General features: G+C 53.4%; 1 protein-coding gene across 1 annotated transcript in view; it reads right to left on the bottom strand.

The window, feature by feature from the left end:
- Positions 1–2,587: 2,587 nt before the first annotated feature.
- LOC101864030 overlaps positions 2,588–19,486 on the bottom strand; it is a 34,407-nt gene continuing 17,508 nt past the window's right edge. The window contains exons 14-15 of the mRNA XM_035973010.1: positions 18,509–18,763; positions 2,588–17,109 (exon numbers count right to left, since the gene is read on the bottom strand). Of these exons, the coding sequence (XP_035828903.1) occupies positions 2,863–17,109; positions 18,509–18,763 (14,502 nt within the window). The 3' untranslated portion in view covers positions 2,588–2,862. The remainder of the gene's footprint in view (positions 17,110–18,508; positions 18,764–19,486) is intronic.

The following is a 19,486-nucleotide window of genomic DNA, read 5'->3' as shown; positions in this document are numbered from 1 at the left end:
TATATATATATATATATATATGTACACATATAGTCGTACACATGCACACAAATGTGACAGCAAAATGAACGTAAGTAATAGAGCCCACTTTTCAATGACCAGTTGGATTTGCAGGGTACCTATTGTTACATATCTGGATGAAGGAACCGGATAACTGGAAGTGGGAACCAGGAATCTGTTCACAGTTTCTACTGGCCACAGTATAGCTGCAGTCTGCAGGCAGCAGATAATTTGGTTAACGAGACTGGATATCTGGCTGCAGACACTTAATCTGAGAGCACAGTGAAGATATTAGTAGGTCGCAAAGCAGGGATAAAAAACATGTCCTAATGCATTGGAATCGGACGCTTTCTTGATTCCATGACAGCGAGATAATTTGTTTACATTCTTTCTGCCCAAAATGATAGGAAAGAAGGAGCAAACCACACTAGAACACCTGCTAACCACCCACCTCGACTTTGGTCTCAACAAAATCTTATACAACAATAAAAAATGCCACATATTGTAAAGCACACTCAAAATAGAATGAACAACCTTTTGGTGCAAGTTTCAAACAAAGACACTCACTCAAAGAGAAAAAATCCCCAACTAAGATACCGATACAACATTGCTCTGGTCGTTTTGAGCCGATTAGTTTTAGTAGATGGTTTTACAGCACTCGCAACTGCATAAGGTCATAATATGAGCAACAAGGGGTGGATGTCAACAGAGAAATCTTTACAGGGAATCAGACTTACTCTGCTCACCTCTCTAGCTTCAACAGCACAAAGTCTGCTTCCACTGTCAAGCCAACCCGGAAATTGCAATTCACAAGAGAGTGACAAACATACAAAAGAAGTAGAGGAAAAATGACAATAGTAAGTATTAGGAAAGAAAAAGCAGCAGTTCCCTGTTGTAGATCAGACACAGTTATGAGCGTGACATGATAAATCAGCCCATTTACAATTCTTCTACTCTTGCACGAGAAATGTCCCCCCTTTGGGAATGGCCTAAAGACACTTCAGTCAGTGGCACCGCCCCGGGGGGTATTGAGCTGATTCAGACTTGAGTTTGAATATAGAGAAGCACACAATTATGGTCATATAGAGCTGGGGAAAAAGTAAGACAGACAGACAGACAGACAGAAACAACAGAGGGGAAAGAAATGAAGTAGGACCTACCAGTGACACCCTCCAACCACCCACACAGACATACAGAAACAACAGAGGGAAAAGAAATGAAGTAGGACCTACCAGTGACACCCTCCAACCACCCGAGAGCTGATTCACGAAGAAAAAAAAAACAAATGAAAAAAACCCAATCATTAACAATACACCCTCTTTAGGTAGGACATCATGTTCTTGCGATCACCCAGAAATGCAGGAAACTTATATTAAAGACTTACGCCAACGATTTTTACAGTAGAAAACAAGTGTAATTACAAGCAGAGTTTGATGAAATCAGTACAGCAGCACAATGATTCAACACAGCAGATGAAATCAGTACAGCACACGTGAAATCTTGACTAGATGACAATAACACAAATCAACGCCACAATGATGTAAACAAAAAAACAACAAAAAACCCCCCATTAAAATTCAATGAGGAACCATGGCAACCAGGACTGAAGCGAAATTAAAACATCATACTTGCTTCAAAAATAAAATTATGCTGCAATACATCAGATCTTCGAGCAAGTCTTTTGCGCAACAGGAAAAACTCTGTATGCGTGTTATCTCTTTCTTCAATAACTGTACACTGACCATTTCAAATCTATCTCTTAAATACCTCATATATAAGAACCATTTCAAATCTAATCTCTTCAATATACCTGTAACTGTAAATCTTCAATACCTGTATAATGACCATTTCAAATCTTATCTCTTCAATACCTATACACTGACCATTAAAATTTCAAATCTCTTCAATACCTGTGCACTGACCATTTAAAATCTCTTCAATACCTGTATATGGACAAGGAGCGATAAATCCACACCGTATCACGCCAACCATTAATCAGTGTCGGTTTGACAGGTCTATCCCTAACTACTAGCCCTTTCCACCCCTCAACTTGACCACAGTGAGATTGTGGCCTCAGGACTTGAACCAAAAACCACAGGACTTGAGAGGCTGGCCCTCTGCTGTGTTGGCTCAACAGACAAAAAAAAAACCCCGCCTTCATTCAAACCAAGTCATCAATAAAATTTCACAGTAAGTCAAAAAGAACAAGAGCTAGGAAAAAAAGAGCACAATTTTGTTCTCAGGCATGAAGAAACCCTCACCACAATTTGTCTGACACAGAAAGGCAAAAACTACCAAAATGAAAGAGCAATATATCACCATCATAAACAAAGGAAAAAAGCTTAGTAAAAAACCCCGTCCAGAATACAAAAATTTGTCATAAATTAATTTGTGACACATTACTCAATTATTCTTGCTTGATCTCTTTAAAAAAAAAAAAAAGTTTAGTTTTAGTAAGAGTTTTACGGCACTTGCAACACAATAAGGTCATATACGTGCCGAAGATTAAAGGTGTTACAAGAGAGAAACAAATACAAAATAGAAGGAGGAGGAGAGATCAGGACGATAGACGTTTGATAGGAAAGAAGAAGCAAACCCACACCAGAGCACCTGCCAACCACCCACAAAAAAAACAAAAAACAAAACAAAAAACCGAGGACAGAGAAACTGCAGAGTGTGGGAAAACCTCTGATCACGTCCATCCCTGGTTCATTCAGTATCTGGTGGCCTGTGGGCCGAAGGTGGAGGCCGCGATCTGACTCAGCACCTGTGCTCCCCACAGGGTGAAGGTTAAAGTCAAGGGCGTGACATAACTCAGTACCCCCGCTACCCTTGTGGCGAAGGTCAAGGCCGTGACCTGACTCAGTACCTGTGCGGCCCCCGCGGGGCGAAGGAGGAGGCGGGGTTGTCTCGGAGCAGCTGCGCCCAGTGCTGCGGGTCAAATTCTTCCATGGCCTTCTCCAGCGACTCCCCGCTGCTGTTGCGGCTGCGCGAGCTGTACATCATGAGCTCAGGGAACTGGACCTCGTCCAGTTGGATGGCAGGGAGCTCGCGGTCTGAGCTGCTGCTGCCCGGACGGCTGCTGCGACGGACCGAGGAGGAGCCCGACGGGTTGCGGCTGCGGAAGAAGTCGGAGGGGAAGAGCTCCTCAAAGCTGGAGCGGATCCCCGAGGAGTTGGACGCGTGGCGGCTCCGCGAGCGAAAGTCGATGTTGAGTAGTTCCGGGTCAATCGGGCCAGCTTTCATTGAGGACGCGGATGGGTGGCGGTTCCGAGAGGAGGAGGAGGAGGAGGAGGCAGACGTTGCAGAAGCTCCGTTGTACGGAGGGGGGTCGCCGCCAGAGTCCAAGGTCATCCGGGGAGGAGGGGCTGTGTAGGAGAAAGAGGAGGTGAAGGAGGGGTGTCGGTTCTGAGGTGCATCGCTCGCGGAGTGAGGTTGCGACGTCTCGGTGGGGTCCATCATGTCTGGGAGATCCGTGTCTCTGGAGCCCGAGAGATGTTTCATCCGGCCCGCCTCGGGAACTCCCGTAATCCTCAGCCCCACAGCCGCGAAAGACGGATGCCGGCTTCGCGACATAGGAACCTCTGACCTGCTCTCCTCCATTTCTAGATACGGGGAATACTTAAGAATTCCAAACGTGGGGGGAGGCGAGGGGGGCAATTTTCTACGACCAGGGGCAGCTTCGGAGGCGTCTTGCAGAAAAAGCATCGATAAGGGGAGGCCATCCATGGGTCTGTCCGAGACGTCCAGGCCTCCGAGAATGGCGACCCTTTCCCGATCCGTGACCGACAGACGGCGCTGTCGCAGAGCTTCCTTCTCCTCCATCTCCGCAGGTAACTTCCTCTCCGGGGGAAGCTGCTCCAGGAGCAGGAGGTGTGACCCCTCCAAGGTCGGGTCAATCCGGCCAGACTCAGAGATCGCTGCCGCGTCGGCGTTTGGGTGAACCAGAAGCTCGTGGTAGATTGGAAGCTTCGAGATCGGTGGGTACGGAGGATCTAGCTCAGAGGGAAAGCCGGGATAGCTTAGGGAAGACTCTTGCATCAGTTGCTGCTGCTGTTGTTGCTGCTGCTGCTGTTGTTGTAGTTGTTGTTGTCGCTGCTGCTGCTGCATCTGTTGTGCAATCTTGTAATTCGACTGCAGCGTCCGTTGTCGGATCAGCGGCGATATGACAGAACGCTCAGGGTCACTGACAACGGTCCGGCCGTCCATGTCTTCGTCAAGTCTTGCTGCTGCAGACGTCTGCCCGAAGACCTTGGGAATCGAGTCACTCTGAAGGTCAGCGTAGGTCACCGGCACCCCCACGGACAGCTGATCATCTTCCTTACCATCCAGAAATCTATCGTTGTTGGAACATTTGAACGCCTTAGACGTCGCCGATAGATAACTCCACAGTTTCTGGCTGTTATTATCACCCGATGGCGTGTGCCGTCTCTGAGATTCTTTCAAGCCGTGATGCAACGCACTGAAAGACTGCAGGCCTTCCCGTCTCGCTGACCCAGCCGTCGCGACGCTAGAGGAGAGAAATTTGACCGGAGCGCTTCTGTCCGACAAGGCGAGGCCAGTCGTTTGGTACCCCAGCCCAGGAGGCTCCATGTCTCCCTGCAACAAGTGACCACCACCACCACCAGCACCGTCCCCATACATTTCACCGACGACCACATCACCACGAAGAGCTCCCCGATCCCCTGCCAGCACATCGATCCTCTCGGCAGCGTACTCCACGTTTGCAGAAGAGCCTCTGACCTTGAGGCCCACCCCGTGTTTCATTTCCTCCCCTGAAGCATGGACTTCCAACCTTTCATGAAGTCGTTTGGACTGGTCTGAAGTCCGGGTAGCGTTTGAAATTTCCCCCGTGGTATTTTGGAGACCATCTGACGACGACATAAATGTGTAAACATCCGAGTCAGTCGAGACGCCAGGCACAGCGTTTTGAACAAACCTTTGGGTGGAACATCTGGCCCCGGTAAACGCACCATTACCAGCCGGTGTGGAGCTGTTAAAAACTGAACTCATTGAATCCGGATTCCCCCCCTGGCCTCTGAACACTGCGCCGTGGTGGGTCACAGAGGTCAGAGTAGAGGACGGGCTGCCTTGATCCGCCAGTAGAGCCTTCAGCTTGCTGTCTTTGCCCTGGTGCTGGGTCGCTGCAGGTCGGAAGTCGCTAGCATGACCCCCAGGAGAGTACAAAATGTCCGCGGGCAACGAAGTAGAAACCTGGTCGGAGAACTGGACTTTTTTACTGCTCAACCTGCCACCAGCCAGATCCTTCCTCTCCCTCACTGGCCTTAGCATCAGGGGCGGCAATTCCGTCAGCGATTTCCCTCCATCTGTATCCGATGGCTGACCGACAGCGTGGCTGTGGGTGACCGGGTTCGAGAGCTTTCTGTCGTCGTGTTGGGAGAACCTTCCCCCGGACAAACCGGCCCCTTCGAAGGTGGGCGGAGAGGCCATCATGGCCGACGCTTTGGCCTGGCTTTGAGACATCAGTCTCAGTTTGGCCTGTCTGTACGACGGGGGCGGGGGCAACACTTCGTCTGATTCGTCGGTGAACTTGTACATGTCGTGAATGACCTTGGTGATCCTACCCTGGCCAATGTCTGGGGGCTGTCCGGCCGACTTCACGTAATCCTCATCCGAGGGACCCAAAGATTTCCACGGTTTTTGTGGCAGAGAGGTCAAGAGCTCACCTGGAACAAAATCAAAAGTAGGTGGATTCGCTTCCTGTCCCGGAGTAACAAACAAACTGTTTTCCTCCTCACCGGTACTTTTTGATCTTTTCAGGTTACCCGTCTCCTGACTCGCCAGAGTGGCTCCCCTTTGACCTGCCGGGTCAGCTGACCCCAGAGAGGCGGTGGCGGCCGGCGGTAGAGCGGGTTCCGAGCTCAGCCTCTTCCTCGCTTCCCCAGACGTGAGCTGCTTCTCCGCAGTCGGCACGGACGACAAAAGTGAGTTGCTTCGCACCGTGCGCACCTGTTGTCCTGCCTCTGCGCTCTGCGGCGCGGGTTTGAACAACATCCTCGCCAAGAGCGGGTTCTGCGTCGGAACGCGGCTCACGCTACCGCTTGGTGTGTGACCTGGCGACTTCACGCTGGTCGAGCTGGTCGAAAACATCCTAGGAGGACCCGCGACGACCCCACTTGTCGAAGGAGCGACATCTGACAAAACACTTTTCTCTTGGCGCTGCGCCTCAACGTAAGAGGTCAGTTCACCATCCTTCCTTCCGTCGCGCCCAACGTCCACACCGTCCTGTTCCTGGGAAGTAACCGATGACCTTCTGTCCCCAACACTCGACTGTCCTTGAACCATACCCAACTGACCATCAACGACAGAATTCCCGGCCCCAGAGTTTTGCGAGGAGGAGTGACCGACCGACATAATGGCTCTCTTGCTGGTACTTTTCTCTGAACGGTCTGAGGCAGAAGACTGGACATGTCTCAGTTGTGTCTGAGGGCTGGTCATTATCTGTAGTAGCTGAGGTGACCGCAGCTGGAGGTGCTCATCTGTCTGCATTGGTGCATTCTGGGAGTGAGCGGACAATGCCATGGGTGCGTTCTGGGAGTGAGCGGACAACACCATGGGTGTGTTCTGGGAGTGAGTGGACAACGCCATGGGTGCGTTCTGGGAATGAGTGGATAGCGCCATGGGTGCGTTCTGGGAATGAGTGGATAGCGCCATGGGTGCGTTCTGGGAATGAGTGGATAGCGCCATGGGTGCGTTCTGGGAGTGAGCGGACAACGCCACGGGGACATTCTGGGAGTGAGTGGACAGCGGAGCTTGCAGGAGACTGGACAGAGAGCTGCAGGTGGTGGTGGGAGTCTGCAGGAGGAGGGTGGGCAGCTGGAGGGAGGAAGAGGACATCAGAGAGGAGGAGGTGGAGGAGGAGGAGGACAAAGTTACAGAGGAGGAGGATAAAGTTAAAGAGGAGGAAGAAGGGGAGGAGGAGGAAGAGGAAAGTGCAGCAAGACCCCCAGCGTTGGACATCAGGTCTGTAACCCCAGCAGAAGTCTGGAGTCCTGACTGTGGGGTGAAACCAAAGTGGGAGGAGAGCTCTGCTGACGATGTGTTTGTGGTGGGCAGGCCGGCTGATGACACACCTTGTGATGACACCACTCTCGATGTCACATGTCCTGACGACACACCTGCCACAGACACCTGTCCGGACGACACACCTGCCAAAGACACCTGTCCTGACGACACACCTGCCAAAGACACCTGTCCTGACGACACACCTGCTAGAGACACCTGTCCGGATGACACACCTGCCAAAGACACCTGTCCTGACGACACACCTGCCAAAGACACCTGTCCCGATGACAACGCGGCTGGTTTCACCTGTTGCCTCCGCGACCTCTGCTCCCCGTGAGACTTAGCAACGGCGCGCCCGTTCGACATCGGGAAATCTGCCACTTGAGGCTGACCAATCAGCTCCCTCTGCTCGTTGATCTTCCTCCGCACGTACTCCTCCCTCTCCTCGGCCGTCGAGACCTCCAGCTTACTTCTCTTCCCCGCGCTCGACTGTGAGGTACCGGTGCGGGTCTGAGAAACTGACGAGCGGCCTGACCCTGACCTTGAGGCTGAGGAGGGCGCATTCTGCGAGGACAATGACGCAGGAACGACGGTGTTGGACAAGCTCACGTTTGTTCCAGCAGACGACAAACCTGTGGTCTGCAGCATGGTTTCCTCGATGACTTTGGGCAGCATACTGGCTTGTACCACGGGCTGACCAGAAGAAGAATTTCCACGTACGGGTAAAATCTGGGAGGACATCACTGTGCTGCTGCTGCTGCTACCGCTGCTGCTGCTGCTGCTGCTGCTGCTACTGCTGCTGCCTCGGCCGGCCAGAAACGAGTCTAGCGGCACCACGTTGGGTAGCGAAGTGTCGGCCGGTGCGACACCCTGGCACGCCACCTGGTTCAGCTGACCGCCGTCCACTACAAGCTGACCAGCCTTCTGGGGAGTCCAGCACACAGTTGCAACGCTCCCCTGTTTATTCTTGGGGACCTGTGCGCCCAGCAGAGAGGCGGGCAACAGAAGACTTCCGGAAAGTTCCGCCTCACCGAGGCCGGCGGCAGACAACATAACGGTTGTCGGGAGTTGAGACGGAGAGCCGCCGGCGGGTAACATCAAACTGGTCTGGCCACCTGTGACGGGCAGCACTGTCGAGCTGACGAGACCCACTTGCCGCTTACTGACCTTCTGGCGGTCCAGAAGATTCTGCACCGTCTCCGATCGCTTCCTCGGTTTCTTCGTCGTCACTGCACTACTGTCCGTAGCCGGGGAAGGGTTGAGGCGTGCGACAACCGCGCCACAACCAGCCCCGTCACTAGCCACCGTGCCAGTTAGGCTCCCTGTCAGCACACTGTTAGTGGAGATCACAACATTCGGGGACGCAGTCAGAACAGACGCTGGTAAGGCCGGAAAACTGGCGGAAGTCAAAGTGGCGCTGGCAGCAGCGTTCCCGAGGCCGACACCACCAGGGGGCGCCGTAAAAGTTCCGGAGAGCTGAAGAGTTTGTTCCCCTGCCGACACGAGGAGAGCCGGTGTTCCTGACACGAGAGATCCACGTCCGGCCGGGGCAGCCAGATTTTCTGATCTGGGAGAGGAATTCGACAACATCTGGTCTGCGACCACAGACTGCGACACATACGACGGCGGCCGGACTGACTGAGCCAGGAAGGTACCGCCTCCACTGATGGTAGTACAGACGAGCGGACGCGGAGTCGCTTGCGATAACAACGATGCGGGGGGCATCATCATCATTCGCTGCGTAGCTGAACTCGCCGACGAAAACTTTACCCGCGGGGTATGACTCGACTCGGCCTGCGACAGAATGGTGATGTTGGGCGGGCCCACCGCGCCCGTCGGCGTGTGTGCCTGGATGAGGAGAGGTGCCTGGTGGGAGGAGGAGGAGGAAGAGGAAGAACCCATCTCCGAGGTAGCCCTCAAGTGACCGATGGAGCTCCGGGCGGACACAGACTCCAGGATCTGGTGACTGACGGCAGCGGCCGTGCTATTGGCCGACACTGACGTATGAGGGGAGTTCCCCGCCGTCTTGTACACTGCGTCCGAGCCAGACAAGTGAAGAGCGGCCATCTTTGCGCTGTTCGACACTACCCTCGAGGCAGCAGTCGTGTCTCCAGTCAGCCTCGTCCCTGTATCCACGCTCGGCTTCGACACCAATGCACCAGGTGACCTAGACCCTATATTTGTCAACAACCTTGGCATTCCGTCAGCGGAGGACACTGACCGTGAGGCATCTGTCGAGACATCCGTGGATAAGAGCCCCGGCCTGGACTTCCCGCGTGACTGCTGGAACCTCTGATTGGCCGAGATAGTGACCACGGCCGCCCGGGAACACTTCATCTGGCCAAACACCTTTCCCAGGTTGTCCAAGCGGAGGTCGGCCTGACCGGAGGCGCCCGGCGCCAGGCAATCCTTCACGTCCACCAGGCCCTTGCCGCCGGAGGTCAGAGGTCGGGTCTCCAGGTGAACGTCGGGGTTGCCGGCTTGGTGCGCCTCCAGGCAGGAGATGAGCGTGTCGCGGATGTCCTCGGGGAGCTCGTCGGACCCACCGGGGCCAAACACCAGCACGCTGGGCTGTGACATCTGTGACGTCCGTGACTCTCCACTGCCACGGCTGTTGTCTCCCCTGACAGTTGCTGCCGTGGGCTCCTCCGCTATCGGCTCACTACTGCTTGGGACAGATGCCTGTGAAGGTAGTGAGAGCGCAGAAATAGTCGGAGACGCCCCCACATCCACCGCACCGCTTACAATCATCTGCGAGGCTTCACTTTGCTTCGCGTCGGGCCAGGAGATGAAACCTTTCTGCTGCACATTACCCATCTCCAAGACAGGCATCGGATGATTCACATCGCTCCCCAGATTTACTATCGTGACCTGATCATTAGTGAGTCCAGATTCAGCATCAGCCGCCACATTTCCGCCTTGACCGGCCTTCTCACTCACTCCACTCGCTGACCACAGCTGCATCTGCACCGGGACCTGACCTCTACTCGTTTGAACAATATTCTGTGTGACCTTTGAACCTGGCAAGGACAAAAACTGTGGGAGTCGGTGCAAGGCTTGATCAGCCTGTGACTGACTGGCGGCCGGCTGAACCTGGCTGTTGGGCAGTGGAATCTGGTCCTGTGGTGTTTGAGCGGGAACCGTCATCGCCAGAGAGGCCTCGGACGCTGGCGCCAGCCCGCTCTGAAAACTGATCTGCTTCTTGACCTCATCCATGGACAGCACTCTGGGAACTGGGCCGGACGTACTTTGAGGTTTCGTCGAAACGACAGCCGCAACGGATGACGCGCTTCTCTTCGGATCTTTGGTCGTCATCGGTGTTGTGGTCATCATCGCCGTCGAGCCCGTCGTGAAAGTGGCACGTGGTGGGGCCTTGCTTGGCGTGGCGGGGGGGCTGTCCTCTGTGAGGTCGATCACTTCCTTGCTCTGTAGGTACGTGATGGGTTTGTCCTGGGTAGTAGACGTCGTCCTATCACCAGCACCACCCGTGCTAGCGTGTGATGAGCCACCACCACCACCTACCTCCACAGGCTGCCGATGGGACACGTTGACCAGACTCAAACCCTGCACCTCTCGCGGCAGAGCCGGAGCCACCACAAAACTCGGCACGCTGCTGTTGACAACGGCTCCTGGCGCTTGTTGGTCGAGTGAGCTCCCTACGGGCAGTGCTGAGACCAGCGTTATGCCACCCGCGACAGACGAAGCATCCACGGACCCGAGCACGGAACCGGGATTGAACTTTATCCCTAAGGGCAATAACTGCTTCGGGGAAATTGTTGTGGAGACTGTTGCCGGGTCCGCGGAGCTGGAGATTTGTGTCACTGTTTGATTCGATATAAGCTGCTGGCTGCTCAGAACCGCGTTCTGACCTCCACCGCCAGAAGTTTTGCTGACGCTGGAATGACTCGCGGTCACTTGGACACACTCCGAAGAGACATAGACCGTGCCATCTCCCAACAACTGACCACCGTCCACTCCGCCCAGGTTAGGCAAACCCACAGAAGTAGGAGCTGGAACAGCCAGGCCTTGCGAGGTCACAGCGGCACCGTCTGACGCCGACAGTTGAAGCATCGGCAGTTGTGGCAGTTGGCCGGCCCACACTTGATGACCCCCACTCAACGAGGACGGGACGGGTGGGGCGAGGGTGGACGTCAGCCCGGCCTGAGACAAGTTCACTGTCAGCTTGTTGAGGATTCGGTGCTCCTTACCTTCAACTTTGACCTCTTCCGAACCCAAGCTCAGAGAAATTGGGTCAGCAGCTTGCCGTCCATCCCCAGAGAGAGGAATGAGTATTCTACCATCAGCGGTCAACTGCAGCACGGTAGAGTTCAGTAAACCCCCCGGCAACTGTCCAGACCCTGGCTTTTCTATCTGAGAACTGATCGTCACTGCATCCCTGCCAACTGAAAGTTCACTTTGACGCAAGAATTGACTCTTCAACTCCGGGCGTTCTTCAGCAGACGACAGCTTCTTCCCAGAGGACAGTTTCTGCGCTGATGATGACGATGAGGACGACGCTGATTTGGTGGATGATGACCTTTGACCCTGCAAAAGGTTCCCACTCGTGCAGGGGTTTGCGTCACTTTTTGCAGAGAGTGCAACGTTCCCTGACAGACGCAGGGACGCCTGACTTCCAGGAAGTCTCCCAACGACAGACCCCTGCTGCTGCTGCCCTCTGGCGGGAACTTCCCCGGTCTGCGGTTCTCCAATCAGAGCCGTTGTTTCTCCACTCTCGACGCTGTAGGAGAAATGTTGGAGTTGCGACACTGGTGGCAAATCAGATACCACTTTGATGGCTGGGACATTTTGACCTACGAGAGCTCGAGCTGCAGCCGACGCAGGAATCCCGGCAGACGTGCGAACAAAGTCCTGTCCCTTCTTGACTGAAGAGCCCCCAGACACGGTCGTTTGCGCCGATCTGTTTGGTTTGCCGCTTCCTAGGCATGACGTCAAATTGTCAGACGCTGAGCTAATGTTCACCAAAACTCCGGTGGGAACTTTTTTCGCTCCAGAATTTAAAGAAGACAATTTCGGAAGAGACAGCGTTCCCGCTCCTTTCTCGACACCACGGCTCGTGGCAGAAGTAGAAGATGCTATGATGGCGGTCGTAGGGGGAGCGGCGAGTTGTAGCCTCTGCGCAGGGATGAGGTTCGAGTCCAGTGGGGCCACGGCATAGCCCTGCTTGTCCGGGACCAGGATGAAGGTACTGCTGTTGCTGCTGACGCTGTTGCTGCTGCTGTTCTTCTGTATCGCAGTTGTTTGCCGCGGAACGCTCTGAAGCTTCGGTCGAATGGGCCTGTGCTTGCTGGACACCACCGCCAGTCCACCGTGACTCGCTCCGCCAGACGGCGCCGACAAACACGAGGAGAGGACCACCGTGGGGTTGGCGCTGGACGTAGGGGGGCCCCGGCCAGAACTCTTCTGCGGAGGAGACTGGACCGAGATGGTCGCCGGCCCATTTTCATTCTGTAAGAGCTGGACGGTGGGAGACTGGAGCTGACCGGTAGTGACCCGCACCGAGGACTGATGGACCTGGTTCTGGACATTCTGTACCTCCGACTCGACCTGCACAGGAACCAGAGACGGAAGTATCGACTGACCTTGAGCTTCAATAACCTGACCTTGGATCTGCACAGACTGAACGCTGGGCTGGCCCTGGCTCTGAAGGACCTGCAGGTTCGAACCCTCCATCGCGCCAAGGACCTGAACTCCTTCAGGGAACAATCCGGGCAGCGGTTGACCCCCACCAGCGAGACTCTGATCCGAAACGTACTGCACGCCCGCCGCCTGTCCGTTCACCTGCATGACCTTGACCCCAGCCTGAGCCTGACCTTGAAGCATCTGGACGCCAAACTGAGTGCTACCACCACCGCCACAGACGCCAGGTACGGGCACGACAATGGGCTGACCTTGACTTTGCAGGATCTGAAGCGGGACTGCCGAGTTGAGGAGATTGATCAGCTGTGGTTGCTGCCCCTGCTGAGACCCGACCTGCAGCGCCGCCTCGCTTCCGACGGCCGAAGTCTGGAGGGGGAGCATGACCCGAGGGAGGCCCGATCCCGGGCGGATGACCTGCTGGATGCTGGTCACTCCCTGGATGGGCAGCCCGATGGAAGGAACGCTGCTGAGCCCAGGGAAGGAAGCTGGATCTAGCTGAATTATCTGGGGGCCGGAACTCTGTCCTGTCAGTACTTGGCCCACAGACAACAATTGCTGCTGTTGCTGATTTTGCTGTTGTAGCTGTTGCTGATTTTGCTGTTGTAACTGTTGCTGTAGTTGCTGTTGTAGCTGTTGCTGATTTTGCTGTTGTAGCTGTTGCTGTAGTTGCTGCAACTCTTCGTTTTGAGGAAGGATGGTAAATACAGCCTCCGGAGGCAGAGGTTGCTGAGTCTTTCCGTCGACCAACGCCAACCCTGACGTCTCATCCGCGAGAGCGAGAGCTTGTGTTGGGAGCGCCATCGAGCAAACCGGACGTGACGGCACAACATCTGTGTTGTCGACGGCTGGGTTAGCAGACGTCACCACCGTATCCTTTGGCGGAACGTTCACTGCGCACGAACTCTGAGACAGAATAAGCTTCTGTTGTTGCTGTTGCTTGTCTTGTTGCTGCTGTTGTTGGTGCTGCTGTTGTTGTTGGTGTTGTATCTGCTGTTGTTGCTGCTGTTGTTGTTGCTGCTGTTGTTGGTGCTGCTGTTGTTGGTGCTGCTGTTGTTGTTGGTGTTGTATCTGCTGTTGTTGCTGCTGGTGCTGCTGTTGTTGTTGCTGTTGCATCTGCTGTTGCTGCACTGCAGGGATCCCTGTAGTGCTGACCGACGCTCCCAGCAGCTCAGGCAGATTAACCATCGACAACTGCCCGGAGCTGTTCACAAACTGAGCCCTCGTTGCATCCGAAGAAGAAGAAGAAGAAGACTCCTCTGTAGATGAAGACGCTCCTTGTGCCTCAGTAGTCAGAGCAGATCTTTGAGAGGAGACCACCGTCTCCAGGAGCCAGCTCAGGGTCGGCTCGCCGAGACTTTGGTCCAGCGCAGACCGCAGGGCCGGCTGACCCGTGCCCACTACAACCTTCTCCGGAGCCTCGCCCACACCTGCGGCACTGTTGTCCTCAGGAATCTGGACAAGGCCAGAAGCTGAAGAGGAAGACTGTCTTCCACCATTTCTCGCTGCAATCTGAGCAATCCCGGAATTAGGAACTTTGGAGGAATATTCTGTGGCATCTGAAATGAATTGATTTTTCTTCTCGGTTGGCATGTTCGTTTTCGACACACGAATTCCCGATTCGGCTGCATCGCTCGGAATATTTATTTGAGGGCAGGAAGATTGTTCCGAGCCCAAAGTATTCAGACCGAGTGAATCAACGAGCTGTAGCGAAGCGGGGCTGCTGGTCAAGCTAGAGTTTACGACAGAGTTCACGAGGGTCGCGCTCGCATTTGGGAAAAGCTGGTTCGCCAGGTTGGTGTTAAACAAAAACTGCTGACCGTTAATGACCGCTACGGCCGGTAATGAGTTGAGCTGGGGGGAGGCGGTATCGGGTGCTAGGACGAGAGGAACTAGTCTCATGGGACCAGACTTGTCGGTCGCGACCGCACCATCCATGGTCGACCCGCTCGGCGAATTCCCCGGCCGGCTGTTGGACGTTTGGGAACTGACGCTAGATGTTTGGGAATGATGACTGTTGGTCAATGAAGTAAGACTCACGCCCGACACAGACACAACTGTAGCAGAATTCTGACCAGCGATTGTTTCAGCGGAGACTAAACTGTACAAACGGCCTTCTGATGATTTATTTTGAGCGTCGGCTGAAGGCTCTGAGACCACCTGCTGAGGTTGCTGCTGCTGCTGCTGATGCTGTCGTTGTTGTCGTTGTTGTTGCCGGGAATTCTGTTGTTGTTGGTTCATCTTGTTCTGAGAGGGGGGGAGGAGTCCCGCTACCTGCTGCATTCCCAGCCGCGCAGACGTGTCGGAGACCAGTTTCAGGGTGCTGGGGTTCAAGGTCGTGGACTGAGTCAGCGTGATGAAGCCTTGATGAGAACCGTCGGAGCCAAGACTGGACAGAGAGACGCCAGAACCGGAAGCAGCAGCAGCAACACCCACCGCGTTACTACTGCTGCTGCTGAGAGCGCCGTTCGAGTCTTTCGCGGTGGACAACGAGGTGAAGGTCACACCAGTACTGGCGCTACTTCCCGCCACGTGTGGGTGGACGATGCCCACCTGCAGCGGCTCTCGGCTACGATTGTGTCGTCGGTGGTGACCTCCCTTGAGCTGGGAGTGGGTCAAAGACGCGTGCTGGCCGATGGTGAATGTGATGGGAGGGGTGCGCCCCGGGGGACCTCGCGTCGGGTTGGGTGACCTGGCCACAGAGCCGCTGCTGGAGAAGAGGAGGGTCGGGGGGTGAGAGGAGGAGGAGGAGGAGGCTTTGTCGCTCTGAAGCCCGTCCGGAAGAGAGATGACAGATGACACTGACGCAGGGGGTGGCAACAGGTCAGACTGTACAACGGTCGGGGTCACCTGCGAAGTACTGGAGACAGGCGTCACAGAGGTCAAAGTCGGTGCCGATCCTGACCCCGAGGAAGAAACGGCAGACTGTGTCGGCACCTCGACCGGTTTGCTCATCAGCATCTCTGAGAGCAAGGAAGGATAACTCACAATAGGGGTCGGGACAGGGTTGAAGGTCGTGGCTGAGGGAGCGACGACGGAGGAAAACCATTTGACCGGGGAGTCCGCCAAAGCGTCAAATATGACTGCTTGCTCGGGGAGAGATGATGACAATGATGATGGCATTGACGATGATGATGATGATGATGATGATGATGCTAACGCTGAGCATTCCGGCGAGGACAAAAAGGAAGAGGAACTGGAAGCTGTCATGGGTACCGGAGACGCCCAGGTCACCTGTGTCCCAGCTGTCGTGGATTCTGTCAAGGCCACACCAGTCGAGGGACAGGAAGTTGGCGGCCCGGCTAGCAACACGCGAGTGACAGCGGAGGTGCTGGTGTCCTCCGAACACGCGTGCACGCTCCCAATCTGACCACTCTTGGGAAGAGTCGACGTCAATGCTACAGATGCAGCAGCTGGCGTTGAAATCTGGGACAACGGGGACAACGACGATGTGTGGACACCATCAACGTGAGCGGTCACTCGCTGCGGGTCAACTACTGGAAGAGAGTTGCTGGCCATGACTTGACCACTTCTGGAAGAACCTGCAGTCAGTGGGAGCCCGGGCTGTAGATGTGTGTCGTTTTCACTTGCTGCAAAATTTATCTCTCTCTGCACCGCTCCACGTCTTTTCCCACTGTTGGTGAATCCGGGGGTCACAAGCCGAGGGCTGTTCTGTGTCCTTGGCGTACGTAGTTCAGACAAGCCGACACCAGGCGTCGACTTACAAAGATCAAAAACCTGGCCCAGCTGAGGAGCAGAAAAAACCGACAGCACCTCAGAGGTTGTACACGCAACATCCACGGGGGGAGCGTAGTTCTGCGTCCGAGAAGTTACTTCTGAGTTTCTCGAGACCGGCCCGACCCTGGGAGAAATCTGCGCCGGCGCCGACGATTGGGTGGAGAGTATGACGGACGCGAGAGACTGAGGGACCAGCAACCCTCTCACATTCCCCGCGAGGGGCAAGGGGGACAGAACCATCGGAGTTTGAGAGACGGAAGATACGACTTTTGGACTGGCGACTTGTAGAGAGAGACCAGAGCTCGGGCCGAGAACTTGCTGGACGTCGGTCAGACCCTGGACGGGCATCGGTGGAACGCTACTCTGGACACCACACAAAGGCGCTTGGCCATGCAGCTGGACCGTTGACCCAGTTAAGTCCACGGAAGAGATTCTGCTGCCTCCCTGTTGGTGAGATTCTTTGTTAGACACGATGGTTGTGGTGGCATCAAGGACTGAGGATGTCGTGATGGCCACAGAGTCGGAGGGTTTCTGGAGTGGTGTAGTAGCGAGCGACGACGTTGAGGTTGTTGGTTTAGGCGTCCTCTTGACGTGAGCAGCAGGCGGGGGTTCCTGGTTCGAACTCATGTCTTTCAGAGCTTGTTGCACTTGAGACAGTTCTGTGCAGCATTGCTGGAGTCTTGCCAGTTTCTGCAGAGACAGACAGGTAGGGAAGAGTTGAATATTGTGTGACATCGCTGTGAAATGTTGGGTAGAGTTTATAAATGTGTGACATCGCTGTGAAATGTTGGGTAGAGTTTATAAATGTGTGACATCACTGTGAAATGTTGAGTAGAGTTTATAAATGCGTGACATCACTGTGAAATGTTGAGAAGAGTTTATAATTGTGTGACATCACTGTGAAATGTTGAGCAGAGTTTATAAATGTGTGACATCACTGTGAAATGTTGGGTAGAGTTTATAATTGTGTGACATCCCTGTGAAATGTTGTTATAATTATTCAAGATAGACGAGTATTTTTTTCATCATAGTGCTTGTTACTCTCTTTTAACACCTCTAATCTTCGGCACTTATATGACCTAATTGCGTTGCAAATGCTGTAAAACTTACTAAAATCAAATTAAGCTCGGAATGATAACCGTTACCGTTACCTTTACAGTATGACCGTGAAAATAACAGAAATAATTGGAAATAATTGGAAAAACGGAGGCCCTGTTACCCTTTCCCAAGAGACACCGGTAAACCAGAAAAATTAAAGAAAAAACCCCCAGAAGGTATACATTCCCTAGCGAGAACCGAACTCACACCTTCAAAGAGCAACAGCGTGGTTACTTTCCCTTACACCAAAGACACTCTGTGCCACCTCTTTCCAAAGAGGAAATTTACTCGTTAATCCGATCCGTACGCTTTGCATAGAGGTCTGTCAAAATGATTTTTTAAGAAATACAGAAAGTTTCAAAGAGATCTTCGTACTAGAAGTATTCTAAAATATGAAGAATACAACCCCGGGGGTACAAAATGACCCCAGGGTGTATGGATAGGTTTAATGTACGAGTCCGTAATGTGCTATTTTGAAAAAGTGACGATTGCCAAAGTCTTCCACTGAGCGGTCAGTTTGTGTTACAAGTGCCGTAAAACTAGTGGCCTCGGTGGTCTAGTGGTTAGGCTACCGGACTCTTAATCGTGAGGTTGCGGGTTCGGGGGTTCGAGCCTTTGGCCCGACGTTATGTCCTTGGGAAAGGCACTTTACATGAATTTTCCTCACTTCACATAGGTGGGAATGGGTACCCGGCTATAAACAGTGAAAGATCTTTTCAGTATGTTAGTGTTTTAGCGCCTATAAATGGCTGCTTGCGCTGTATGCTTCCCAGGAAGTTGAGGTTGTTTCAGAATGCTCTCAGGTCTGTTGGGGTAATAGTATAGATTGTGAAGCGCATAGAGTTTGCTGTTCAGTAGGGATTTGTGCTATACAAAAGCTATCTATTATTAAATTTGTACACTCAGACCAAGACGCGGACATGTCGGCGGGTGACATCCCCCCCCACTCACCTCTGCCGACAACCCTCCCCCCACCCTCCCCATCACTCACCTCCGGCAGGTTCTGACTGAGAATCTTGATCTCCTCCTGGAGCTCCGAACCGCGACGCTGCAGCTCCAACATCTTCCTTCGCCTCTCCCCCTCCTCCTCCTCCACGCGTCTCTTCACTGCCTCCTTCTCCTCCTCCTCCACTCTTCTTTTCTCCTCCACCTCTTCCTCTCTCACTCGTCTTTTCTCCACTTCCTGCGGTGGTCTCACTTCAGCAGGCGTAGCCTCCTCTGGGCCGGCACACTTGACCTTTGACATCTGAGGAGGACAAGAAACTGAACTGAAAATAGTGTCTTATGATGTTTCAGTAAGAGTTTTACGGCACTTGCAACTCAATAACATCTTATAAGTGGCGAAGATTAGAGGTGTTACAAATGAGTAACCTACACAAAAAAGAAGGAGGGGAGATAAACATGATAGATGTTTGATGGGAAAGAAGAAGCAAACCAAACCAGAGCACCCGCCAACCACCCCCCGTGTCTCATGAAACACACAACAATACACACAAACAACCTGAAAGATTTCATATTTATAAATTATGTACCATAATAGCCCATTGTTTTCCCTTCTATTTGAGCAAACTCTCTTAATCAAAAGTTCGGTAAGACGGAAGAAAATCCAGAAGTACCCCAGATTTCACTTCAACACTTACAGTACCGCAGGGTCATATGTGAGGCAGCGTGGTGGAATCAGGCTCTCGTCAATTTTTGGGCATATAGAGTTATTGGTATCATCTTAAAGCTTGTTCACTTGTCTTTATTTGGATGAAAAAAATATCCATTTATCTTGAATTAAAGTCGAGATATTCGCGAAAGAAGGAGAGGGGGGTCACTTGTTTTCAGAGGTAAAATTAGTGAGAAAATGGTCGCCAAAGATTAGTTATTTCCTTAGCTTAAGAGTCCCTGGTAACTGAAAATTTACATTTTTTGTGTCTTTAAGCAACGTTTTTCCCGAAAAATCCCGGCAGAAATGAGTTCTTTA

Source organism: Aplysia californica, unplaced genomic scaffold, assembly GCF_000002075.1.
Source record: "Aplysia californica isolate F4 #8 unplaced genomic scaffold, AplCal3.0 scaffold00949, whole genome shotgun sequence".
Taxonomy (NCBI): domain Eukaryota; kingdom Metazoa; phylum Mollusca; class Gastropoda; order Aplysiida; family Aplysiidae; genus Aplysia; species Aplysia californica.
This window is presented reverse-complemented; position numbering and strand designations above follow the sequence as displayed.